General features: G+C 48.8%; 1 protein-coding gene across 1 annotated transcript; it reads left to right on the top strand.

Annotated features, from left to right (window-relative positions):
- The first annotated feature begins 2,252 nt into the window (after positions 1–2,252).
- Positions 2,253–26,898, top strand: FBXO32 (F-box protein 32). Its single transcript, XM_082753024.1, has 9 exons — positions 2,253–2,548; positions 5,712–5,824; positions 7,542–7,591; positions 8,288–8,380; positions 15,198–15,291; positions 16,165–16,349; positions 19,573–19,755; positions 20,921–21,064; positions 21,752–26,898. Exons 1-9 carry the CDS (start codon positions 2,433–2,435, stop codon positions 21,839–21,841), a joined length of 1,068 nt encoding a protein of 355 aa, XP_082609150.1. The 5' UTR covers positions 2,253–2,432; the 3' UTR covers positions 21,842–26,898.
- The last annotated feature ends 583 nt before the right edge of the window (positions 26,899–27,481 follow it).

Raw genomic sequence — 27,481 nt, 5'->3', positions numbered from 1 at the left:
CTTTTCAGTGGTGCCCAGTGCCAGGACAAGAGGCAATGGGTACAAACCAGCACACAGGATGCTCCCTGTGAACACCAGGCAGCACTTCTGTGCACTGGGGCCAGGAGGAGGACGCCCTCCTTTCAAGGCTGGACATCCCCGTTTCCAGCCCCTAATGCCATTTCTCAGATTTGTAAGCACGGAGCCACCATCAGCTATAGATGTACAAGCTCTAGACAAAACATAACCCTTGCACACCAATGTCCAGAGGACCAAAGGCAGAGTAGCAGAGCCTGAGCTACCTGTTGTGGGTTATCACCCCAGCCCACAATGGCTTTTAAAAGAGACAGCACAAATCAGTCTGTGGCTGCTTTCCCTAGCACCCATTGCTCTCCCTGTCCCTTCCTGCAGACTGAACCCGACCTACAGTGCAGATGCCAAGTGACCCTCATTAAAAGGATGATGGTATTTCCAGTGGCATGGATCCAAACCGCCTGAACTCATCCGGGCAGGACGCAGACACTGCAGGCACTGGGGCACACGGACATGGTCCCACTGTTAGGAGCTCTCCTCGTCCCAAGTGGACTCAGCCCCTGCAGCCCTTATCCCCCAGGGACACCTTGCAGATGGAGGGCAGCATCACTTGCAGCGCTGCTATTGCAGCTGTGCTCAATTGTCAAAGGCACAGGATGCTTAAATCACACAAGAAACACACTCACAATTTGTCCTGCAGCTCCAAGCACTCTTACAGCTTAAACACTATCCCCTTTCACACAAAAAATAGCTGGCCCATAAGGAAAGGGTTTTGCTGCCCCAGAATGCTCACTCTGGTGCCCTTGCACTTGACTTTTAGTTTCTGCCTGTGCTCAGGCTCGCCGCAGCTCTCGACCACTTTCTGCCCTGCCATGCAGGTGTGAGCAGCATGCAGGAGCTGCAGGCATCCAGCACCACTCCTGACCTGCACAGCCTCCCCAGGGCTTCAATGCTGTTAACTGCATCATCATCGAGGGTGAACGCACAGCACCGGTGCTAGCAAGCGCCAGATGCCCGTGGTAGTGAGCAGCACAGCCAGGGAGCGTGGGTGGTGCAGGCTGGATTAGGGCAGCTGATCCTCCCCAGCCCACGCGCCTGTTGCTCACTCCTTCCCTCGGCCTGAGGAGCAGAGCAGCGGCTCTGTCCCCTCTGCCACAAATTCCCTGTGTGAAGACGGGTTCAGCACAGCACCGGGCAGCTCCATTGCAATACCTGCACAAAGTGCCCTGCGTCTGCCAAACGAGCTGTGGTGGCTGTCAGTGCACCACAGCCTGAGCTGGACTGCAAGGTGGCAATTGTTAATGTTCCGTAACGCCTCTGCTAACAAGTACCCAATGAGTTATGTTTACAGATGTCCATACATATTGTCATGTATAATCTTGGGTTTTAAATATTTGTGCTATGAATATTCACCTCTATAGTATTATATGAATAGCTGTATGTGTATATATATAAACATAGTGCTTTGCAAACATGCATATATAAAACATACATGCATAAAACATACATACATAAAATATAATGTGGTGATACAAAATGCAAACGTAAGAAACATACAGTTAGAAAACATTCTGTATATAATTCTCTCTGTGAGGCCGCCCCTCGAGTGCTGTGCTCAGCTCTGGGCCCCTCAGTCCCAGAAGGACATCGAGGCCCTGGAGCGTGCCCAGAGCTACAAAGCTGGTGAAGGGCCTGGGGCACAAGTCCTGTGAGGAGCGGCTGAGGGAGCTGGGGGTGGTTGGTGTGGGGAAGAGGAGGGTCAGGGGAGACCTCATTGCTCTCTGCAACTGCCTGAAAGGAAGGGGTGGGGAGCTGGGGGTCGGCCTCTGCTCACAGGTAACCAGTGATAGGACCAGAGGGAATGGCCTCAAGTTGTGCCAGGGGAGGTTCAGGCTGGAAATGAGGAGACATTTCTGCTCAGGAAGAGCAGTCAGGCACTGGGACGGGTTGCCCAGGGAGGTGGTGGAGTCCCCGTCCCTGGGGGTGTTCAGGGAGAGGTTGGACGTGGTGCTTGGGGACATGGTTCAGTGGTGACATTGGTGGCAGGGGATGGTTGGAGCAGGTGAGCTCCCCCACAGCCCTATCACTGCACACGGCACGAAGGGGGCGTGGCTGTGAGCCGAGTGGGCGTGTCCCGCTGGCTCCAGTGGGCGTGTCCCTGCCGGGCTCCGGCCCCGCCCCCCGGGAGGGGCGTTGCCCATAAACACGGCCACGTGCGGCGGCGGCGGGGCCGGGCCAGCGCCGCGCTTCCGGCAACACGGGCGCGCGCCGCCCATAAAGCAGCGCCCGGCGACGCCGCGCCCGCAGCCGGCACCCGGCGGCACCGAGACCCCGCGGCACCGCTCCCGATCCCAGCCCCGATCCCGATCCCGGTCCCGGTCCCAATCCCGGTCCCGGTCCCAATCCCGGTCCCAGCCGCCATGCCGTTCCTGGGGCAGGACTGGCGTTCCCCCGGGCAGAGCTGGGTGAAGACGGCCGACGGCTGGACGCGCTTCCTCGACGAGAAGAGCGGCGGCTTCGTCGGCGACATCAGCAGGTACCGGCCCCGGCCCCGGTGGTGGCCCCGTTTTGGGTCCCGGTCCCTTTTTGGGTCCCGGTCCCGGTCTCAGCTACCGCCAGAGGGCGCTGGGTGCGGGGAGCCGCAGTTATGGTCCCCGGGGGGACGCCCCAAAATGGATGGGGGCGCTGGTTTGGGGGTCACCAGGGTCTGGGGGGTTATAGGGGATGGGTATGGGGTGGGGAGCCATGGGGTGGACCCGTCGCCCTTCGGGGAAAAGCCCCCCTCGGTTGTCTGAGGGGCTTGGATAGGGCACTGCAGACTTAAGGGATGTTGATTTTTGGGGTGTTTGGGGCTGGGTTTTATCCTGGAGCCGCTCAGGGAGGTGCTGAGCCCTGTTTGGGGTTCTCAGCGCTTCCCCTTCTCCTAAAACCCCACCGGAGCCGCGCAGGCTCCCGGCTTCGTCACATGCTGGGAGTCAGCCCTGAGTCACCAGGCAGCGTTCTGCAGCACGGGGAATAAACACAGCCCCAAACCGCAGCCCGGCTCCCCTGCTGCTGGGGACAGGGGGGCAAAGCAGCCCCGGGTCCCTTGGGGCTGTACCTGCTGGGCTGGGGCAGGGGCTGTGCTGCCACCTGAGGCTTGTCTCCTGCAGAAATAGAGCTGCAGAGCCCCCTGTAACCCCACTCAGGGGCGTGCTGTAATTTGGAAATAGGCTGGGCAACGGCAGCCTTTTATTCCTCAGCCTCCTTGTAGGAACTGTCACGTTTGCTGTCCCCTTGGTTGTGGGATTTTGCCTGTAAGGAGTGCCACTGAAAATCTCCTTGTTACGTACTACCTTCACAGGGGAGCTCTGGAGGTAACCTGCCCTCCCTCCCTCCTTCTCCAGCAGCAAACCCTTCCTTAGGCTTCCCAAGCTGGAGAAGTAACATGTGTCTGAAGCCATAAATCTTCCCCCCAGATTATGGGAAGCTCGCCTTATGTGTGGCTTGATTAATCTGACTGCAGAGGGACTAAACCCCCGGGATGGTCTAAGCGCTGTGAAACTGCGTGGTTGAGGGCAGGAAGCAGCGGTACGGGTGCGATGGGTCCTGGCCAGATGGCCCCTGTCAAAACCACCCTTTTCCTGCAGAGCTGCGCCTTGTTTTCAGCTCTGCCCAGCGAGGTCTGGCTGCGAGGGGACAGGAATGTACGTGACAGCAGCTCGGAGCAAACGGGGGATTTGCTGTGAGCCACGGGTGAGATCCTGTTGTGCAAGGAGGCTTACGCGGTGGCTCTTTATCTTCCCCTCCTTTGTGCAAGCTCTAAATCAAGCTCAGAATGCGAAACAGCTATTTTGTAAATAGGTAGAAAAATGTCTGGCTGGCAGGAGTCAGCGCGTTGGGAACACTGAGGTTTGGCCTGGGTTTAGGCATCTTCCTCGGTCAAAAGAGAGGAGAGTCCTGGACCGAGGTCCGTGCGGTGTGAGGTCCCGGTGCCTGACCCTTCAACCTGTCCAGGCTCCTTGGAGAGCAATACGGAGATCTGTCAATACACAGGGGAATAATCTGCCTCCCATGCTGGAATCCGTCCACCGCTGCTGTTATGAAGGCTTCGGGTTACGGAGTCATTCAGTAGGAAGTCAACAGCCCGGGGTGTGCTGCTGACATGTCAGATTTAAAGCAGATCTCTCGTGCTCTTGAGCTTGGATTCTGGGCACGTTCGCCTGGCCCACTCCCGATTTTTGTGCGGCTTTGATAAAGCAGGAGCTTGGACTGCTCACAAATGGTTTTGACTGCCGTGTGCTGTTTGGTTTTGGTCCCCCAGCATGAAGCAGCGCAGGCAGGGGAAGCGAGCAGCCGAGATGTTTTGCTCTCAGATTTAGCTTCTGACCCTGGGGACTGCCCAGCTGAGCTGGTGGAAGTGTCCAGTTCCCCGTGCTGTGAGCGTTGTCCACCTGCATTTGTTTCCCTGCCTGTAGTGGTGCTGTGACCAGGCTGACAGCCACCAACCTCCCTCCCCTGGCTGCAGGCTTGGGCTGGCGATCCGCTTGAGCAGCAGGGAGAAGTGAGGAGCCTTCTCCTGCAGGTTTCGTGTGCTGATCAGCTGTCAGGTGTGAGCACGGCTGTGGGGTGCTCGTGTTTATGCTCTTTAGCCTCAAAAGAAACAAGAGGGCTGCGGAGGAAGCAGCCTGGCTGCGTGGGGTCCTTGTGGCTGCAGCACAGGAAGCTCAGCGCCGTGAGCAGCAGCGGGGTGCAGCAGCAGCCAGAGCTCCAGGGGTGTCCCAGGTTAGTGCTGCCATGGGTGAGGTGCCTGAGACCCTTCTTTTTTAGGGTTTGGGTCTGTTGGCAGCTGTCTCCCATCCTTTGCAAGCTGCTCGAGCTCTTTTTCATCTCCCAGATGCATCGCTTGCCTTTTGCAGCACCTGTGGGGCATCCCTGCTCACCCAGCGTGTGGGGGCTCTGGTGGGGGACCAGAGCTGCAGCCAAGAGCTCCAGGACAGTGCTGCCTTCCCCGGGCTCTGCACTGCAGCTGCCCAAGGACTTCTCAGTTTCACGTTGCTGCTCGCATCCTGCTGATCTGCAGGCCCGCAGAACGCGGCGATCTCGAGGCACTCGTTTAGCCTTTCATTGCCCTCCAAGAAAATGAGTGGTTACAGCTCCCCCCGCTAATGATAAAGCAAAGCTCCAGCAAATACAGAAGATGAAGCCTTAGATGAGAGATCCTAGCTGTTAATTTGTACAGTCACTGCTCTGTGGGGCTCGGAAAACCACTGAACCTCAGCTGAGCTTTTCCTGTCTGCTTGAAAGCAGAATGTTTTGGAGGGACTCTGTTAATACTTTGTGTGCATCTGTGTCGTCAGATGCCTAAATATGTCCTGGCATAGAAATCTGTCTCAGGGATCTACCACCTACAGTAGGAGGAAGTGGTGTTACTTAAGCACAGAAACAGGGAGTTAAAGGGAGGAAAAAAAAATGCTCTGCCTGCTCCTGTCTGTTATGTGTTTTTTTTTCTCCAGCACAGAGATGGGGCACTGGAGGCTCATTGAAAAATAACATTATTGGATGCAAAACCTGCGTGCAGCCTCTAGAATGGTCTGCAGCGAGGTAGCTTCAGGATTTGTGATGAAAATCTGTGTATTTTCTCTCCTTGCAGGAGATATAGGAGATATATTCAGCAGACTCTAGAAATAACTAGAATCCTTGCTTTGTATCATTCACAGCTTTTGTAAAAAGGAAGATCACAACAAGGAGAATCTCTTCAACAGCCTCAACTATGATGTTGCTGCCAAGAAGAGGAAAAAGGACCTGCTGAATAACAAAGCCAAGATTCAGTGTAAGATGTCTGCTTGGGCATTTTTTTTTTTTCAACTAAGTTGTTGCAGGGGGAGAATGGAAAATGCTTCAGATCTATGGGTTTTTTGGATGGTGCCTGAGAAGTCTTCCAAACTATCTCAAAGGGCTTTGCGCCCATGTTTGACTTAAGTAGGGAACTTGGATACAGCTTAATGTGAAGATTTATGCCCCTGTTAGTAATCCCTGCTCTGAGGAGTTGTACTTGTTGTGTTCAACTTTTTTGTCATTTGTATTTGTCAGGAGGAGGGTAATTTTTTCCTATGGTACATTCAAATGAACCAGTTCCAGTTTTTTTTTCCCCCTGTAGACTTCCTCGTGCACAACAGGCTAAATTTATTTTCCCTTCCATATGCATGCGGAGCACTAATCGACGTTACTGGAGGCTACAAGCCTGAACGTGAGCTTTGATTGTATCTCTGCGCGCAGAGCGCGTGAAAAATGAACCGAGACTTCTTCAGCTTGCTCAAAACAATGGGAGCTTTGAGATCTTTCTGTGCACAGCGAGCGGCCGGGGTCTCAGATGGCACCCTGGGGGATAACGTGGGGATCCTGCGGGGACTGCGAGTCCTGGTCCGATTGCAAGATAGGTACTGGAGCTGGTGAAGGCTCCAAATGTAAACATGCACAGAGGAAATGAGTTACCGTTCCCACACTAGTATTAGCTCACTGTGGATCCCCCAGGATTTTGGAAGCAGATGCCAAAAGCTGGCCCCTCTGTGCATTCGGCTCTCTGTGTGAACAAACAAATGTTACCATGACAGTTTTTGGCTGGATTTTGCTCTGACCTCCTTGTTTGAAAGGGCTTGATGCAGGATCTGCATGCCTGCAGCTGAGGCTGGGTTTGTCCTTGGGCTCTCAGTACCAGGCAGACATACATCACTGTGTCCTTAGGTGGAAAAGGGTTCCAGGAGCACAGAGTGTCCTTCACAGTCAGGAGTCTTGTAGGATGGGGTTCTCTTATTCATATTACCCGTTGAATTGCCAGTGTGTGGTGAAAGCAGGGTCAAGAGCCCATGTGAAAGTGGGGAGGGAAAAGGGCTGAGCCATGCAACTGCTGTTACTGCTGCAAACTGAGTGAGCAGCATGTGGTGGGTACAGGGAGGCTATTTTGGGGGACAGATGGGACAACTCCTATTTCTGAGGGAAGGGAGGGGCAATTAGAAATAGGAAAATTTGGGTCCCAAATAGGTTTTTCTTTTTTAGCAAGTTAGCTGCAAGCATAAGCATGCTCCTCGGAGCCTGACCTCACTGCTAAAAGCTCTCTCCCACATGCCTGATGTCTCATGACATTTTTGCTCAACTTCAATTTTGACATTCAATCCCAAGCCTGTATCCAAGGTAATGAATAGTTAATAAAATCAATAACAACAGAACCTGGCTGTCAGCCACGCTTTCTGTTTGGTACCAAAGAAGAGGAGGTGCTATGGTATATCTGTAGCTGGCAGATTAAACATTTACAGTCTTGAGCTCTGTCGCTGAAACATAAACCCTTTTTAAGGCTCAGGGCTGTCGTCTCAAATGAAGGAGTATGGAAACAAAGCAGCTCAGCAAGTTGCTAGTTTTGGTTTCAAGTTCAGCAGTGTAAACAATAAAAAAAACTCCCTTTGTGATAAAAGGGCAGCGAGCATAGTGAGCAGAACAGAGATCCGGCCCTCTGCAGAGTAAAATTAACTGAGCAAAATGTGTTTTTTAAACAGATTTCCACCAAGAGAAGTGGATCTATGTTCATAAGGGGAGCACAAAAGAGGTGAGTAGGTTGTCTGTTCCCTTTTGTACTGTTTTTCCACCCGGTGGAAGATAGCAAGCTGATATAAATCAGCAGAAGCTCTTAAGAGATAAGTGGAAGATCTGGCTTGTGGTTGGAATTGCAGTAATGATTTTAAGCCCTAATCAGGGAGCCAGGGCTTGCTGCGCAAGGCTCTATACATGTGTTTAAAGTATGACTTGTTTGCTTCCCTCGGTTTAAAAAAAAAAAAAAAAGCCATTTGCGGACCAAGCCATAATACTGTTCTTGGCCTTCACCCAGCACAGTCCTAACATGGAAAATCATTGGAATTCATCACAACGGCTCGCTTGGGCTCGTGGAGGGAAGCGGCTGCATGAAACCACCCTCTGTGAACTTGGGCTGTATGTTGAGCCCCAGGAATGTCAGGCTCCTTCTCCCTCGTAAATTCTGGAGGGATGGATCCGAGCTATCTAAGGGTCATGAATAGAGCTCGTGTCACTTTTGGGAAAATACCATAACCCACATTGAACCGTGCCCACTCTTGACGTCAGTGAGCGCGGCTCCATGGGAGATGGGACTGCCTCCTCGGGCTGTGAGCGAGTCCCATGCTTTGTACCCATGAGCTTGCTAAATTGAGTTCCCCTGGGTCACGTCTTCCTGATGCTGTCTGGATTCTTGTCTGCCAAAACATGACCCAGACTGTTTTTTTTCCCTTAGCGCCATGGTTACTGCACCTTGGGAGAAGCCTTCAACAGGCTTGACTTCTCCAGTGCTATCCTGGACTCCAGGAGATTCAACTATGTCGTGAGGGTGAGTGAAAGGCCCGGGTTTATCTCACTGTGGTGGTGGGGAGGGTTCTGAACTGAGTATCCGTCGGGTAATGGGAAGCACCAGCAAAGAAGAGGTGCACATGGGGATGTTGGGCCTTGCTATGCCAAGTTCTTGATGGAAAGTGTGTGGATAGACCCCAAAGCCAATGCTCAGATCTGCTGAGATGGGGAGAGAGGGATGCGGTAGTGATGTGAAAGATGGGTAGGCTGTCCTTATTCCAGCAATCCTAATATTTTAAGTTATAGTGAACTGTTGATAGTTTCAGGTAATACATAATTTCAGTTATGCATAAAATTCATGTTGGAGAAGAAAAACAAGCTGTTTTTTCTAATTACTGTATCTTAAGTCCTGCTTCCAAATGCAGTTCCTGTAGTCCCAGGAGGAGCATGGGCTCTGCAGAGGCCACGGAGCTGTGGGGACCTCTTTTTGCACAGGAGGCTGAGATACCTGTCAGCATGAGTGCTGAGGGGGGTGGTGTCCTGTGAAGTGATAAAGGAGAGACCTCATGTTTTGGGAATGAGAAAACGGGCTGAACCTCATAGAAGTTGGAATGAAGGACTTGAGGATCGTGGTGGTTCTTAATCTTTAGCAGCAGCAGTTTCAGTGGGTGAGGCATTCTGTTAGCCCTGATGCTTTCAGTCAGTGGGACTTGTCAGCCCCAGGTTTCTGCTGAGGTTCCTCATAATCTGACTTATCATAACAGATCAGGGCTTCTCATTTCCCTTTGGATTACCAAGAAATGGTGGTGTTCTGGGGTATCCCCTATCCTAAGGGCTGCAGGTGGTTGTGTGTTTATGTACATGTGATCTGCAAATTGATCTCACATTTCAGAATGCTTATCAAGTCTTGGAATTTAATAAGCTTAAAAAAACCCTGTTATTAGCTTGGGGCTGTTTATAAACAGCTCCTTTTCACATTTTGTCAGCTGTTAATCACTGGTGAGGCACCAGCTGTTTAGGTTTTAGGTTCTGAAGCAAGCAGCAGTGGTGTTGCTTTCCCTTTGAGTCAAGTGTCCTGGGAAGTCAGGAAGAAATGATCTGAGCAAGTTCACTTCAGTTCACCTGTTGGTTAGGTGACCAGGAGCCTGTGAAAACCCTGTCACCCTGGGAAGGGCACAGACACTGCGGGGGTGATTACCCACCCACAGTGCAGGAAGGAAAATGGTAATTGCTTGGGTGAAGTGCCACAGTGGTGGTGAGGAGTGGGGATGATGCCAGAGGAAAAGCAGGATACAGGTCCATTGAAATTCAGGCTTCCCCAGCTCTGTGAGTCCTGGGACAGCTTGTTTTCCTGCTCGCACAGAGAAGGTGGTTGCCAGGACAGATACTGTTTTCTGATAGTGGATGTCTACACCACTACGTCATCCTTAGGGCAGTTAGTTTGTGCCAAGGCAATAACCCTTTAAAGATAAAGAAGAAAAAATAAAACATGTATTTGGTGCTCCAAGGATTACCTTGGTGGATTTTTTTTTTTACCTTATGACCATGAAAAACTCTGGAGACTTGTGCTAAGTCCAGCCTTAGGTCAGGCTCTGCCATGTGATGGGCTCCTGCTGCTCTCACAATGTGACAGTTATCTCACAGGGCTGCAGTGACTGGGCAGGAGGCCCATGAAATTTCTTAAAGAGCAAACTCAGATTTCAGTGTAGTTGCTGTGGCCTGGTGGGATGCTCAGGCTGACTTCTTTCTTCATTTTTCCTATGAGGACTTCATAAAAGCATACCCAACCTGCCATGTGTCCCAAATAGTATTCTGTATGGAAGTCAATATTTATCCTTGTTTCTACAAATTGAGCTTTTAAGGCTAAGTAGTTCTAAGGATACAGCATTACAGAGAAGTATGAAGCTTTCTAATTGAGGCTGACATGTGGTTTGGTGGATTTAGAAAAAAAAAAAAAAGATATTAAACCTGGTACCATGGATCAAATATAAAACTGACTACTTAAATGAAGGGGTTGTATCGGCCAAGTCTCTGGTGAATAGTAGCTCAAAAAATGCCTGATGTGCCAGATTCACTCATGAAAAGCTCTGCCTAGATGTGGATCTTGTTTATGGGTCTTTGCAAACTGCAGGCCTCCTAGAGCACGCAGATGAGCAATCTGTCACATGGAAAATGCCTTGAATATTGGCAGGCAGATTTTTTTTCCCTTCCCTCCCTCTCCTTGTTCTCTCTGGTTCCACCCGTTGCCCAGAGGATCTGATTAATGTCATAGTATTTACTTCATCAAGCAAATGCTTTCCAAGGAGGTAAGCTGAGTTGGAATGAGGATGAGGATGCCCACAGGGAAAGAAGGGAGAGAAACGGCTACAGACCTGGAACTCTGCTGGCTATACCCAAACTTTATCAGTAGAGAAAAAAGATAACATCACTGCTGTTAACACAGGCTTTCAGGCTGACCATCAGCTTCCTCTGGCCTTTCTCAAAGCATTCCCTTATGAATGTCTCTGAACATCAGTGCTGTAGTGTTTTCAGTACTGGTTTTGTTTTACAGAAGTCTAAGGTATTCCCAGATTAAGTTCTTAGCTCCTAACAGTGCACTGATCTGTTACAGGTTCTTCCAGGTGAGGTAGATTTGTGAGTGCTGGAAAGCTTGTCAGACTTTTTTTCATGATCAGGTACCATCAACTGCAGCTGGTGAGCTCATGTAACTGAAGGAGGAGAAATCTTCTAAAATCAATCTTGTCTCAACAGTGCTGATACAGTGCTGGAAGTGCAAGCACAGGTATTAGTGCTGTGACCTGGTCCTTGCTTGACTGTTTGAACTATAGCATCTACATACACATTACAAGAAAATATTCCTCTTTTAGAGCTCATAAGGAAGGTGCTTGATTGATCCAGAAGATCCAAACTTTTTCATATTGAAGCAGCCCTGATTTCTCTGCTCTTGCAGAATTAACAGACTGGAAGTGTTCCTGTGAGCGTACACAATATAAGCAGAGACGAGTGCCTGCAGCCCAGAAGTTGTTGGTTCTCCTCTGGGAACACTCTGTTCAGATGACAGTGAGGCTTTGCAGGCTGTTTCCTTCAGAAAGATTTGTCATATGATGGTTGTGTAGTAATGTCTCAAGGGAAGGTGCTGTTTCTGATCATAAAAGCTTAGGTCAGGTTAAGCTGCATGGGCACAGCTCTTGGAATAACATGATCTAGACAGCATGCAGCCTGCTAAAGTAGTCTCTTAAATTTGTTTCTTCTTAAGTTTTTATAGCCCTTAGCTCCAGGAGTCCTGGATTTATGCTGTGCTGAAAGAATATCAGCTCAATGCTGCCTCATGGAGATCTGTCAGCACCTGCACTGTAAATCATCATAACTTGCCCTGCTGTTGTTCTACCTCCCAGCTTACAGCCAATGTGACATTTTCAGCCACAAAAAGTGAAGGGCTGTGAGAACGGGGGGTGACAGGAGGAAACTTTCATTGCAGTAAGCTTCTCCGAGCAGCTCAGGTGTGAGGAGCCCCAGCCCTGAGGAGCTGGGGGATCCCACAGGATCCAGTCCTCCTTACCTATGGCAGGTGTTTGGGGGTATTCTAGTGGGGTTTTACACTCCCTCAGCTTGAGGCTTGTGATTTTTAACCACTGCTGGGTTTGAGGCCAAGTTATGCCCTCCTCAGTGCAGTGCAGGCCTGCAGAGGCCTTTCGGTCTCTGGGTGCTGTAAGCCATTTAGGGCCTGATGGCCATATGGGGCTGAATTGCCTACACAGGAGTATGGCAGAAGTTACCAGCTGGCTGTGGGGTGCCTGCAAGTGATGTGCACAACAATGAGTACAGAACAACACAATTTCAGGGCCCTTCTTCCCTGCTGTGTGTCACTTGTTTCCTTTTCCTCTCCGTGTGGGGAGGAAGGCCTGTTGTGCTCCCTGAGCTAGTGGGGTTTGAGCAGGAGCCCCATCCCCTTGGTGTGGGGAGGTGAGCAGGATCTCGCCCTGCTGTGGAAGCTGCTGTCTCCTGCCAGCTCTGCAGATGCTCTGGAATAACCTACTGCATCTCTTGCCTTTCCTTCTTGGCTGTTGCAGACCCCTGAGAGCAAACCAAATAACAGCAAGGTGACGGGATGGGTTTTATGGGGGTAGCTACCAGGTCACTTTTTTCAACTTCTGAGGATCTGAAAGAAGGAATTGGGATCTAATGCCCTCTTTCCAGGAGGGGTTACAGACTCCCAGCTCCAATTAAAATCAGCTGGAATGCAATTACTTAGTGTTTCTGAAAAGCAGGCCTTTTAAAATTGCTCTTAACCTTTCCCTTTGTGCTCTCCCCACCATCTGTCCCTCTCAGCTGAGCGTGGGCTGGACTTAATGCAACAGCATCATAACATGCTTGCAGCTCTCCGCTGTTTTTTACCCTACTCAGCATTAATCTGAACCCATCAGTCTGGTTTTAGTCTGTATTATGCAAGTGACAACATTGATTTGTATCACACCATAGACCCAAATTTGGCAGTCCATTAAATGAGGCTGTACTCCGGGGCCGTGCCAGTGCTAAAAGACCCTCAATTCACTGCAGTGTGTGGGGTATGGATGGGTCAGAGCCTGGCTGAACCATATCCCTTACATGTTTTGCATGCATTATATGAGGACAGAGGAATAAAAATGCCTTTGGGTTGCTGGGGAGTGGAGTAGTCCTAGAAGTACTCACAACATAGTTTTCATATGGAATTTCATCCTGTGTTTATTGCTGCAGGGGAAGGGAGGTGACACGTGACATCAGAGCTGGTTCACTGCACATAAATTGAACCTTGATAAACACAGGCAAGGCAAATCTGAGTCTGTTTGTCTAGTTTGAATTTTGTACCAATTTAGTGTTCTTCAAGGAACTGAGATTTTTATCTTCAGTCCTCGTGAAGAATGGCTCTGGCTTTTCCAGCTCTTACAGTGCTGCATTACGTGATACTTATCACTGGGCATATTTCAGTGTTTTCAGCCATGGGCACAACATCACTAACACCCAGCCTGGAGGAAGTTGTCCCTGTGCCAGCTCCTGAGCGGTGCAATCTGGAGGCAGCAGTTGTTTGTGCACAAGAGCTGATCTGCGTGCATGTGTGCCTAATGTACAGATGGAGTCTGGCAAGTTGGTCATTATAATCAAAGGTCTGGAGGCTAAATAGGTTAATGTAAGCAGAGTATCGCAGGTTACTTTGGGATGCTGTTTCTTCTACTTCCTCCAGCATCTTCAGAAATTAGGAAAAGATTTAAGACTTCCCAAGCACCCTGCAGACTGCCTTGTTTTTAAGAGTACCTGGGGTCTTTGTTTTGCTGAGAGGCATCAGTGGGCCATCTTGCTCTGTGCACCAAACACTATCCAGCTCTCCTGTATCTTGTTTCTACAAAATGAGGCAAGAAAACAGGCAGCCTGCCTTTCACAGAAGTTGGTGCAATGCTTTTTCCTCACTTTTTCAGTCACGCGAGGTGTAAGATATTCATAGAATGTAAACTCAGTGCCGTCTGATGGTGTTGGCCTGGAAATTAAACTGAAGAAGGCAACTTCACTCTCAGCGACCTCAGTGCTGCTAACTGGCAGTCACATGCCTGAGACGAGCAGAATGGGCAAACGACTGCACTAATTTCTCTCCCCGAGCTCTCTGCTTCATGGCAGGCTGCCGGTAACTTTATGGATGCATTCCTGTCATTCTTAAAACGGGGCGAACAGTTCAGCTCACGACTTATCGAGTCTTATCAAAAAACATCTTAGTTACTTGACACAAGTAGTTGCACCTTCTCTGTACTCCCTGCGGTGCCAGCCATGGGATAGCGTAGCTCCAGATGATAAAGGATTAATAAGCTAGTCATGTGGTAACGTGTTGATTGATTTGTGGCATAAAAGGTTTTTCCTTTCCCTTCTAAATTAAAACAGAAGGCTATGTACATCCAAAACAAATGGAACGACATGTGGACAGCCTGTATTTATATAATGCTGGGGGAAGGGAGGAAGGCTTGGAAGATCACAAGCCACATGTTCTGCAGAACATGACCCGTAGGAAACTTCCACGACTCTTCTTGCACCAGCAGAGAGCCCGGGGAGGAGAGGGCATCTGTCCCAGGGGAAACGCTTCCTTCAGCAACTGCAGCCCAAATCCAGCAGTCGGTCAGGCAGTCGGGGACAGGAAGCAAATGGCAATCGAAAGTAAAAGTGAGATTTCCCTGGTTCGACGGGGAGTAAACAGGACAAACAGGGAAAGGTGGATGGCTTGGGACTGTTACAGCTGCAGGAACTGCATGGAGGGGAGAAATGTTGAGGGATTAGGGGGTTGTTAGAGCTGGGGGGGGAATTATTTGGTTTTAATACAGCCCTTAACCTTTCCATTGTGGTGACAGCGCTCTGACAAAGCCCATGCAACCAAGGCGTTTGACGTAAATTGCAGGGTCTGATTCTCATTACTGCCCCATCAATAACATCCCCATCCAAACCAGCGCTCGCTTGTGTTCCCTCATGACACTGCTTGTTTATGCCCCAGCGAGGGACGGTGACGTCTCCGTTCATTGTTCCTCGGGGTGAATAGATGCTGTCAGCCTGAGCGCTGCTCTGTGGTTTCCCTGCATCTCTGAGCCATGAAACCAAATTTTTCTCCCCAGTATCATTAGAAGGCTTTTTTTTTCCCCACCCCTTTCTGTGTGGATTTAATTATTTCTCCTCTGCTTTTTTTTTTTTTTCCCCCCCCGTGCATTAGTTTGCTGTCGCTCCATCTACCTTTTATTTTCATGCAGCAAACAAGTGCCCGGACTGTTTTGCTGTGTCATGTGACGGGAGTTAAGATTAGAAAGGTATCTCTGCTCTCTAAGGCTTGCCACTTCTATTTTTATCCACAGCTGCTGGAGCTGATAGCGAAGTCTCAGCTGACGTCACTGAGTGGCATTGCCCAGAAAAACTACATGAACATCTTGGAGAAAGTGGTGCAGAAAGGTAAGAAATGGAAACGCTGCGGGGGAGGAGGAGTTGGAATTAATGCGGTGTGCTCAGCATGAGCGGCATCCTGAGGGATACCCCGTGTAAGATGGGTGAAGAGGGGCCACCCCTGTTTATTTCTGTCGCTCAGTTCCACTTTCCTTTTTGTCAGGGAAGGACTATGTAGAGTGGGGAGAGTGGGAGGAAATCTCTGTATTTTGGTAGGTATCTGGGGGCAGTTCCTCCTTCTCCTACTTCCCTTGCTACCACTCCTTCTGCATCCTTCTGAATCCTATTTCTGACTGCAGAAGAGGCTCCTTCCCCCCAGCCTGACACACTGGCAGCCTCTGCTGCTCTGTCTTCAGTTTGCAATATCAAGTGTTCCCTCTCCTCCAGGGGAAAGTAAAACTGGAGGGCTGTCTTCACCTCCCCGGGCTCCTGGTGGGGCTGGATTGCAGCTGGGAGGTGCTGTTTCCCTTCCTGGTGCTTCAGCTCTGACTGAAGCCTGGGAATGGAGAGCACCCTGTTGGGGTGTGCACGCATGATGAGGCTGGAGATGCTGAGCATTATCAGCTGGGGTGGTGGGGGAGAGGCACACACACAACCCCTCACGTGTAACGGAGGGGAAAGCTGGCTGGTTTCCCAGCGATGGAAATGGGAAGCGCTCTAGAAAGGATGGGTACCTCATCTGCTTATCCTGGGAAGGTCTCCATCTGCTCTCTAACCTGCTGTGCTTGGCTCATGTTTAAGTGCTTTTCTGTCAAAAGAAAAGCGCAGGCTGGCTCTCTTGGCCTGTGAGATTACAGCAGGTAACTTTTCCCTGAGAATCATGTAGATTCAGAAAAGGATTTGGGCAGCTTCCATTTTTAACCTTTCCTGTTCCCCCCAAAGTCCTTGAAGACCAGCAGAACATCAGGCTAATACGGGAATTGCTGCAGACCCTCTACACATCCCTCTGCACTTTGGTTCAACGGGTCGGCAAGTCTGTCCTGGTTGGAAACATCAACATGTGGGTGCACAGGATGGAGACGATTCTCCACTGGCAACAGCAACTGAACAACATTCAGATCACCAGGGTAAGCACGAATCCCAAAGGCTAAAAATAATGTGGCTCCTTCATGAAACCTTCTCATGTAGCAGCTTTCATCTGGGTGACTCTATCTCACTGTACTCCCGATGCAGGCAGAGTGCTGCAGAAGGACCTGAAGTTGCCAAAATAACTGGCTGCATTCCTTGAATCACTTCAGTCCCTTAATTCAAAATAAAGCACTAGGAGCCATTACATGTCCCCAGCCGGTTCAGTGCACACAGTGTGGGATCATGTTCACCGTTACTGGTGGCGTGACTCCTTTCTGGTCTTGAGGCTCTGTGTGAACAGAGCTGGGCAGGAAGCATCTCCTCCTCCTGAGAGTCTTTAGAGATGAGGCCTCGGTATGAAAAGTCAACTCAATTTTTCGAAATCTGAGAAATTGCCCTCAAAACTTTGTTTATCAGATAGTTGAGGTTTTTAGATTTGTTTAATCTGTAAATTAAATGCAAATTTCCAAATAGCTGCATAACTTCGTGCTTCCTGGCTGAAAACATCAGTGATTCTTCCAGTAGTCTGGAGCTGGCTGTTCCAGCCAGACAAGTCCTGCTTTCACAACATCTGGTCCTCTAGCAGCATCTGTGGAGCAGGGAGAGATGAGGAGTTGATAAATTCCTAACCTGGCTTTGTGTGTGAATTGAATGTGAACTTGCTCCACTTCACTTTGAGTGGGTGCTCGCACCCCAGAGATGTTAAAGCCTTCCTGCTTGCTGACCCCCCTGACAATGTGTCTGTTGTAAGAGTCTTCTACAGTGAGCTGAGCTGTGAAATTCCCACGTGGCCATACCAAAGCATGGCCAGAGGGGATTTTAAAAGCGCCTTTTTCCTTGGTGGGTCAACCAGAGAGGTCCTGCTTTCATTGTTCTTCAGGACTGTGTTTGCTGGGAACATCAAGAAACAGTTTCCAATCCTTTGGTTGTAAAGAGCAATACAGGCAGAAGGATTTGGGAGAAGATAAACTCTGGGAGGTCCCAGGGAGTTTGAAGAACTGCAAAATCCACATTCCCTTAGGTGGTGGTGGTCTCTGCCCTGCTGTGGGATGTGCTGCTCTGAGGAGCTGCTCAGTGCCTGGGCACTGCTGGGATCAGCTCTGCTGGGGCATCTGTTTCCCCGCTACCCTGCAGGTTAGGACCTCCTGCTCAACTCAGTACTACAGTATGGGTTTGTTCCCCTCATCTTTATGGACTACAAAAACTCCCATAAGCTTTTCAAAGCTCTGCCTGCCCAGATAAAATCACATCAAAATGTGCTTGTGAAGGGAGCTGCCTTTTATGCACACTTAGCGTAGGTTTGCAGTCACTTCTCTAAAATATAATAAAAGTACATGGAGAGCTTGCAAAAAAAAAAATTCACACCTCTGAAGGTGGCTTCAGGTCAAACTAGAACAAAACCTGAGGTGAGAGGAAGGCAGAACAAGCCCAGTTCTGTGCAGCCAGATGCTTACAGCGCTGAGCGCTTCTGGTATTTCTGGAGGGGGTAAAAAGCTTCACAACAGCCAAGACAGACCGTTTTTAAAAGAAAAATTGCAAAACACTGAGTATGTGCTAGAGTTGCATTAAAAAAAGGCACAAAAACAACTGTCCAGAAAGCGACAACATAATGATCTGCTCTGATCTAATCTGTGTTCTTTCTCCAAAGAAAGTAATGTTTGAAAAGTCCTGGAAAGGAGCACTGAGGGAAAAGAAGTAGCAGATAAGTCCTTGGCTCTGACTCAGAAAACCTGTATGGAGTTGTTTTAGTCACACTGGCTTCCTCAGAAATAAGACATTAGCGTGTGCTTGCTTGATTTTGCCTTTTTTTCCCCCCCCCCTTGCTGAACCAAGAGCCTCTGAGCACAGTCCTGCCTGCTCTGCCCTGGTGGAGCTTGTGTGGGCTGTCTGCAGGAGAGGGCAAAAGCCAGCGTGGTGGGGAGATCACCGGGAGGGGATCCAAGGCTGCGGTGCGCTCCTCCTGCCCCTAAAAGCGACCTCAGCTTGCACTGGCAGGCGGGGACACAACTCATGGGCTTCAGGAATTGATGGAGTGCTGCTCTCTGCCTCCTCTTCCATTTCCAAGTACACGAGTGGATTGCACCAAGCAAACATCTGCGTTGTAGCCAGGCAGCATGCTCGCAGCTTAACCCTCGGCACGAAACGGGAACAGGGGAACAATTGTTTGAGGTTGGTGTTGGAGCAAATACCCTCTGGAGGTGGCCGAGATGGTTCAACTCTTCTGGAGGGGTTGGAGCAGACCTCAGCCTTGCTTTGGAGCCATCCAGAAATGATGCCTGGCTTCAGCTGAGGGGTTCTTGCAGGTACCAGCCAGGCTGCGTGGACCACCAGCAGCACAGGCTGGTCCCTGGGGAAGGTGGGAGCTGTTTGTGTGCAGTTGTTCTCCTCGTGCCCCTGCGGTTTCACATGGCTGGAGATGGGGCCGTATGATTGAAAGCAGCCTCACGCGGCGTTCCCCTGCTGCTGCTGGCCCACGTGCTTCTCGTTTGAAACGGTTAACAGCCCTGCCAATTGCCAGGCGGGCGATGTGACTCTGCAGCTTAAAAATAGCAGCGTCCCTGCGCAGGGTAAACGATCAACTTGGCACATCTGTTGGACATTGTTTCTTCCTTGGGGCCCATTCCGCAAAGCTGCCGTTTGCCTTAATAAGGCTGGGGCTGATTTGGGAGCAGCTCGAGCCCAGGTTGCGGTCCTTGCTGATGCTTTGGATCGCCCCCAGGTGCAGGATCTGCGAATCCGTTGCAGTTGGTTTGTCCTGGAGCTGTGCAGACTCATAAAATAATCCTCTATAGACCAGGCAAAGGTGAACGGGAGCGGAGGTGGCTTTGGTTCTGCAGAGCATGCTTTGATGTGGCTGAACAGCCTGCGAAGCTGCGGCTGGTGGGAAAGGGGCAGGTTCTTCAAGCGTTCAGAGGAAGGGGTAGCCCTGCCAGCACTGCCTCGGGAATCCCTGCAGGGAAAATCCTGGTTCATCAGCCACCACTGTGGTTGCAGTGAGATCTTGTGATGATCTGAGCTGAAACAACATTGAAGATACCTCAAATTCTTTTTTTGTGGAGGAAGGTCAAATGTCTCTTTGTTCAGAAGAAGGAACTACTGCTTATTTTGAGTGTGAAATGCAATATTTAAAAAGCAGTAACTCACCTGCAAGTTAGAAGTACCGGTTTTCCAGCTTCCTCCCAGCTCAATTTTGCTTTTTTTTTTTTTCTTTTTTTTCCCCAGCCTGCCTTTAAAGGAACCACTTTGACAGACCTGCCACTCTGTTTACAATTAAACATCATGCAGCGGCTGAGCGATGGGAGAGACCTGGTTAGCCTCGGTCAAGTGGCTCCCGACCTGCAAGTGCTCAGTGAAGACCGGCTGCTGTGGAAGAAGCTCTGCCAGTACCACTTCACAGACAGACAGGTACGAGGAGAGGTGCAAATCGCTATCAGTTGCCTGTTGTAACCTGTTAGCGAGTGAATCTGTATGGGTAGGACACTCTTACTTGACTGTCTCCTGGATCTGTGGGCTGTGCTGCAAGCTGATAACGCCGGCTGGTATGAGAATGGCTGTAAAGATGATTTATGAGGAGGCTTCTGCATGCCCCAGCAATGATTCCTGAAATAGGAGTCTCAGGAATTAGTCACAGGGTGAACTTCTGCAGCCCTAATCCAGGTGGTAACAACTGCAAGTCATGGTTGCTCGCCCCACGTGTGCAGGGAAAACGTGCGGCCGAGCTCCAGCCTTAACTGCAGTGTCCTAAGGACTGACACCCTCATGGAGAATCTCTGTGGATGTGGTTTGTGAGCAATGTGTTGTACTCTCCTGCCCTTTAGAGCGAGAAATCCCCTCTGAGCTGTTTCGTGAGTGACAGGACAGTATGTGGAAAGCAGCCCTGCTGCTACCCAAGTTGTACCTGTGTAAAGACCCTTGGCCTTTTGCAGGCTGGTAATCGCCTAGGGTCTTCTAAAATTAAAAACAAATGGAAAGAAACAAACACCTCTCTGTTTATAGATGATGTTTGTGTGGGGTGTCTGTATCAGATCTCTGCACTTCAGGAAACATGTGCCAGATTCCCCTGCTGACTTGCTTTGTTTGCTCGCTCTGGATCTGACTTTGGAAGTGACTCTGGGGAAGTCATTTCTGTTAAAGAGTACATTCAAATCCAATTTCTGCAGCTAATGAACCCAAAAAGAAAGATGAAGGTCTCACAAGCTAATGTGACAAAGAACTGACCTGAACTTTAGAAACTGTTAAATGCAGTTCCACTTCCCTGCCAGCCTGAAACAGTGGCTAATGTAGTATGAAATAGCTCCCGGAGTTGCAGGCTTTCATACAGTAGTCATCGTGAAATGAGGCTGGACCCTGCTAACGGTATCAGGTGAGGCTGTTGCTATCAGGAGGCCTGTTAGAGCAGAGCATTCAAAGCAGGAATTTTCCAGGTGTTATACAGAAACTGTTACGTGATGGGCAGGGATGGTGCTTAACTTAAACTTAAAGCAAGGGAGAGAACAAGATGGGTGGAAAGAACAAACCATGATTTTTTTTTTTTGTCCTAGTGCAGTTACCATCATATTATTTCTTTCAGATTCGTAAACGGCTAATCTTATCTGACAAGGGACAGCTGGATTGGAAAAAGATGTACTTCAAGCTTATAAGGTGTTACCCACGGAAGGAGCAGTACGGTGACACGCTGCAGCTGTGCAGGCACTGCCACATCCTCTCCTGGAAGGTAGGAGGTGGGGGGGGGCAAAATTGGTTGGGTACCCAGGGCTTCCTCTGATTGCAGCACCCTAAAGAAGCTGCAGTTCCTTTGCCTTGCATGATTGGGTGTTTTCCTACATCCCAATCCTCCCTCAACTCTTAAGACCCTTTCATTATGCTTCAGGGATTCCCATTTTGACTGCATTGAACAAGTTATTGCTGTCAAAGCCAGAAGGGAGTGAGATGGGCATACTGTCAGGCTACTCGCAGCAAATTGCATTAGCACTGCCAGCAGCCCCTGCCACCCATCATGTGGAGGTGAAGGTCTTGGCAGTGGGATTAGCTAGAATAAGAGCTGATGGCTGTAAAACAGCCCACAACACGATTCTGCTGGCCTCTGTGTTGCTATCCATGGCACACCTCTAGATTTAAGCTCCTGTAGCTGATGGTAGCCTCTGCCCTGTGGTGCCTCAGAGAATAGGATGAAAGAGTGAATTGGATTTTTTTCTGGTTTCATTTCCCCAGACTTCACAGTAACCCCTAAAATATGAAGCCCAGTTCTGAGCTGTCTGCTTTGGCGAGAGTGGGAATATTTTGGGCTCCGCTCTGTTTGCAAGCAGGATGTCTGGCGGAGTGGCAGCACTCAGTTGGCACTTAGGTGCCCTGGCACCCTTTCTGCAGTCTCTCTAAATGGAGTTGTTTTCTCCTTTCCCAGGGTACCGATCACCCTTGCACAGCCAACAACCCGGAGACGTGCTCCACCTCTCTTTCCCCGCAAGACTTTATCAACTTGTTCAGGTTCTGAACTTGGCTCACCGCAGCTCACGCGATTCTTACAGGACACTTTATGCCACTGAGCTTGGACACTCCGTTTGTAAATAGTGTAAATATTCATGGTTGTGTGAAGCTCCTGAGTCAAGGAACAAGAGGATTTCGGAGATGAAAGGTGAAATTGCTCGCTGACGTGCAGCACTTAAGGAATACAGAATTCCATAGGACTGGTGTATAAATGCAGCATGTTGTACAGAGTCCCTTTTTTATGATCAGAGTACAAGATACAGGGCAAAACCTTCATTTTCGTTTTTAGAAGTTAAAAATGAATTTGCCCCGCAACCATTTGAGAACTTTTCTGGTTTGTTTCTAATAATTGAGAGAAAGCAATATGAGGCTAGGACTGTTGAACTGTTTCTCCATCTGGTTTTATTTAGCATACATATTTATAAATATGATGTTTTTAAAAGTATTTATGAAAAATATCCCTGTGACAAGTTTAATAATACTTCTGTTTTTAAAAAGGAGACATTCTGAAATACTTAGCGTGGAACTCTAGCCTACTTACAAAAGAATCGCACCATACCACTTTCTACCTCTAACAGATTGAGTACCTTTCAAACAAAAATCCAGTGTACAATGTGAACTTTTGTATTTTGTACAATGATTTAAAGGGAAACGTTTGTGATAGTAAGCATCTTTTCTTGCATTAATGCTTACCTCTTTACATTAGTTTTCTTGCTCTACTCAGTGCTTGAATGCCTAGATGATAGGCACTGTATAAATACCTAAGACTTTACTCCATCCTCTTTTAATTTGTTGGTTTTATGAAAGACTTAAGTAAAAGGGAAGAGAAGTCATGAGGGTGAAGATTATCTAAAAGGGAGGAAGTTCTATTATAGGGAAACAAAGGACTGGGTTTAATCTTGCAACATAAATTCATATCAGCTCCACTAGGTTAATTGCACTGGATGAATTCCCAAGTGAGGTTAGACTCTGGTTCAAGCCCGTGTCTTCCTGGTTTTCCAACATCCACACACCGCTCTGTATTCCCACTGCTGTCAAGTGAATTAAATCATCTTGGAGCTGGTAATTCGTGGGGAGATTTGGGCTGTTGAGTCCAGTGAAGTGATGCGGTTTTAATTCCTCGAAAGACTGGCAGCATTCTGCTTAATCTCAGCCTAGCGGGGTTTAGGGTGGTGAGAGACCATAAAGAAAGTGGCCAGCATTTTGCTAAAAACAGCACTCGAGGCTGCGGAAAGTGAGGGATTTCCAATGTGGCACTCAACCTCTTACGTTATCTGTGTGCCAAGGAAACAAAGACCCAGTCTAGTCCCTTCTGCTTCCAGTGCTGGCCTTCTTTATGGGATCTTTTAGGACGAGCCTAGAGCAGAGTTTCCAGTCCTATGGAGCAAGTGGCCAAACTCCTGACATCGTTGTGGCCGTGATTTGGCTCACAATCTTTTCAAGTGTAACCTTACGTGCACCATGGCAGAACTAGAAGATTCCAGCTCACATATAACCATTTGAAAACCTGCGTTGGAAGGTTTTTGCCATTTGCCCATAGATTTCCTGTATAGCACTTTCTCTGTTGTGCGCCACAGAAGCAGGATACCTCAGGAGGGTAAAAATTAGGGGGTTGTGTCTGACCATGTACAGAGAATTGAGGAAGAGGAGTACTCAGGACAATTCAGGAAGAACTACTTGAGTTAATATTGTTAAATATTCTGTTCCTTTTTTTTTAACGTTTTTATAACTGACTTTCAACACTTTTCTGCGGCTGTTTGTATTTTAAAAAATGGACAGTATTTGCGTTTTTGCAAACTAAATCACTTTGCATACCCTGGGAGAAACTCAAAAAGGGGAAAAAAGCTGCCTCTAGATGGAGGAGTAGGGAAGAGGGGAAGAAGACTGGGAAGGGGAAAGGCAGGAAAAAGCTGACAAGAACTGCTGTTCTCCTGCCTTCCCACAGCAAACCCGAGTTTTTGCTTTTTTAGAGAGCTCTGTGAGCCAGCACAGCCCTTAGCTACGGCCAAGAGCTTGGCGATATCCAGAGACGAGGAGAAAACCTGGGATAGGGAATTCTGTTTTGGTGTTGATGCTCTCTCCGTCAGTTTGCTGGTAAAAATAAGCCTGTTGATTATGCTCATGTCAACTGAAAGTGATTTAAAAGCTGATACCTTGGGAAAATCATCTTGTGCTTGTTTTGGGGGGATGCTCATGAGTAAGGGAGGCTGGTTTTTGTTTTCATTCCCGCACCGATGTCAGCGGGTAGATGAGGCTGAAATCCGCCTCGTCGAAAGAGGATGCTAAGGACAGGAACCTGCAAGTGCATGAAGTATTGCCACTGTCTTGGGAGACTCCTGTTAATTTTTATAGTAGTGAGAGGACTCGCGTGACCTTCACCATCACCATCTCCTGCTTCCAGCTGTGACGCAGGAGTGGTTTGGTTTGTAGTCCTTCTGCCCCTGCCCTCTGCAGTGAGTCAACCTCTCGTGATGGAGGTGGCCTGAGCTGCTGGGGGTTTCTGTGTAGGCTGAGGCCGTGCTTGCCAGATGACACTTACCCCAACAATGAGGTTGTTGCTCTGGGTGAATTTCGAGCTTGGCTTTAAATCCAGTCTGCACGACAAGACAAAACCCCAGAATTTAGCTGTGGTCTAGGAACCCCTCAGCTCTCAGCGCTGCCTCTGTGAGCCCTTCACTTCTTTTGAGCAGAGTTTATGCCATGTGCCCTGCCCAGAGAGCACAGGTGATGCTGTACTTGCATAGAACTGAGGCTCCTATCTGCAAAAGTTAATTTCAATTAGTGTTCTTGTAGCACTGGGTAGATCTTAAAGGGTCAGATTGCTGAAGATCAATCTGCTAATCCAGGCACTTGTGTGTTGCTCGTCCCGAGCCCTGGGATGTTGCTGTTGGTGTCCCAAGTAGCAGAAATCCAAGCAACCACTGTGCTGGAGAACAAAACCGGCTGAACAAAAAGCAGAATAGGCCTCAGTCAGTTACTGCCTCCGTCACCATCTTACAGCTCCAGCAGCTGTCAAAGCAGACCCTGATCTCTTTGGGATGCTCATTGTTCCTCAAGTGGCTGGTACAGGGAGGTATTGTGTGAGATTCAGTTCTGTTTTCTGCATTTAAAACAAAATGCTGTTGCATCCAAATACCTCGGCCTAACCACTTGAAAACAAAATGATTGGGATTTAGCAGTGCAAATGCATCTGCTTGGCTTTGGGTGGCAGAGGAGCGAAACCAGCCAGGATAGCTTGGGACCCCAGACAGGATGGTGTAAGGCTGCTCTCTCGCAAAAAAGGACCTTGGTTTTAGGACAACTCTGGCAAAGCCTACTGTGAATGGAAAACAGGCTTTTACTGTTTGTATTTTGGAAATCGAGTGTTCTTTTCAAACAGCATCTCATCCTCAAGTTGGTGGCTGCGTTCCCATTAAAAATGCATCGGTTCGTATACTAAAGGAGGTTTTTCCTCTTTTTTTTTTCTGCTGCCAGTGTATGCAAAGAAATGTCTTTATCTTCAGAGGTTTTTAAGCAGTGCAGTGGTATGGAGCATGGCACCGCGGAGAGGAAAAACAGATCCATGCAGGGGAGGAGGCTCAGAAAGGGAGAGATCTTTCTGTTCCAGCTTTCTATAAGAGGCAGGTGTTTGGAATTCGCTTTCATGTGACAGCCACCTCAAGAGGCACCGTTTCAGCTGTACATACCTTAAGCCATTTATATTAACTACGGTATGGTGAAGTTTGATCCTAAAATGTGTGCACCTCCTCTTACATCGTTTGGGTTTCTTTTATGAGTTGCGAAAGCTTCTAGGTCCTTTTGTTTTGTGAAGTGATTAGAAGAACTTCTATTGCTCTGAAGACATCGCTTTTTATGTAAGCATTTAATTGCACCCTGCCACTTTCTGTATATGAGAGTATCTTTTCTATCATTTTTCTCTGCCCCCCAGGTTTTGAGCTGTCTGTGTTCCCGTTTGTTTGACTTTGATTGCTCTCGCAAAGCTCTCTCCTCCTAGAACACACACAGGTACTACACCAGCTTTTCCTGCCCGGAAAGCTCCTTGGCCTTTAGTAGCTGAAATTTGATTTAGAACAGGAACATTTCAGGTTCTGTTGCGTAGCTAGTCGATCAGACGTGCTGTTTCATGCTTAGGCGCTGTTCAGTGCAGCGAACCATGTTCTGGGTTTGTTCTCAGAAACCTATTGCACAGCTTCCCCACAGATCAGCACCTTGCCAAAAAAAAAGAACTAGCTTTAAATTAAAATGCCACTCTTCCTAGCTGGCCTGTTAGCAGAAGCAGGGACCCAGCGGAGCTGATGGCTGCTTGGGTTGATGAAGACTGCCAGTTACAAGGTTGGGGACTCCGATGTTCTGCCCGTGCTGCTGTTTGCAGCTCATTGCTTGTCATGATGCTTATTAAAGGCCCCGAAGATGCAACCAGGTGTCCGTGTAGCTGGCAGCGTGTGGCTGCTGGGGCATGAGCTGCTTTTCCAGTGCCTGATTTCTATCCCCCATCTGCCTCCAGTGATTTCACTGGCAGCAAATAGGCCTTGCAGGATTTGGCCCTAGGGAGGGTAAATCTTGTCTTTGCCATAGGTAGGCTGCTGTATTAATATCGTGAACACCAGAGAGATTCCCCCTCCGGTGGCCAAGCATTGCCTTTCCTCCCCCTGGGAGGGCAACCGAGGGCAGACCTTGCATTTCCTTAGCTATTACGAGCGGTGCGGAGCACGAACAGGTCTGCTACCAAGGGAGCATTTTAATTTGACATGGCAAATATGCTCATCTTTAGGAACTATCTGCAGTAACTATAAATACTTGTATATGGAAGAGAGTGTGTTCTATTTTGTTTTTCTTTACAGTTGTAAGTAGAGATGATATGAAGTGAAAGGCATCCCTTGTATAATACGACTTCTGTTTAATATTACTGTGTGGTTAAAATCCTTATAAATTTGCACACTTTTTCCTCTTCCCTTGCATGTTCAGCCCTGATTTTTACAGCTGTTCTGTGCAGACAGTAATGTATTTTTGTAAAACATTTTTTGACACTGAATTGCAATAAATGTTCAAACAATGTGAACCACAGAGTTGGTTGTCTCACTGCTTCCAAGTTGTTGACCTTATCGGCCTTGAGCTTCTCGTGACTGTAAGCAGAAACTCTTCGGCAGGAACATCCAGAACTTGGGCTGTCATGGCACTAGGCACATGGGGAATGTCCAGGATGGAGCTGCTACTTCACTGCAACTCGAAAGAAAATGAGGTGAATGGAACACTTGCTTCCAGTAAAACCAGCGCCCACCTGCAGCTCATGCACTTGAATTTGCGCTCTACCAAACACAGGAGTGATTGTTCCAAAAGAGATCTCCAGTGCTTGCACTGATCTGATAGCTTTACTTCCTGGCTTACAGAAATGTTTTTCTAGCCATGTTATCCAAGTGACTTTGATTTATTTTTATTTTCGTCCCAGTTACTGCATCTGGTTAGTCAGCACTGCAACGCTCAGACCCAGGCTCCTGGCCAGAGGGAATGCAAGCGAGGAGCCCGCTGAAGGGAGTCTCAGTAAATTGGGGAAGAAATAATAATAGAAAAGGCAAATATGTCTCCGGCTGGGATGGGAGAAGTTATCTTGGTAAAACAGGATGACTTGCTGCATGGAAAGCAGCTATGA

The sequence above is a fragment of the Aythya marila genome (genome assembly GCF_965140915.1).
Source record: "Aythya marila genome assembly, chromosome: 2".
NCBI classification, from domain to species: domain Eukaryota; kingdom Metazoa; phylum Chordata; class Aves; order Anseriformes; family Anatidae; genus Aythya; species Aythya marila.
Note: the sequence above shows the minus strand (reverse complement) of the source record. Positions and strands in the feature narration are given on the sequence as shown.

What these genes read in the sequence shown, in the direction of transcription:
- FBXO32 (XM_082753024.1), top strand. Translation starts at nt 2,433, where the DNA reads ATGCCGTTCCTGGGGCAGGACTGGCGTTCCCCCGGGCAGAGCTGGGTG. An exon ending in TTCGTCGGCGACATCAGCAG is followed by an intron (nt 2,549 to 5,711) that starts GTACCGGCCCCG and finishes TATCATTCACAG; the next exon opens with CTTTTGTAAAAAGGAAGATC. An exon ending in ATAAGGGGAGCACAAAAGAG is followed by an intron (nt 7,592 to 8,287) that starts GTGAGTAGGTTG and finishes TTTTTCCCTTAG; the next exon opens with CGCCATGGTTACTGCACCTT.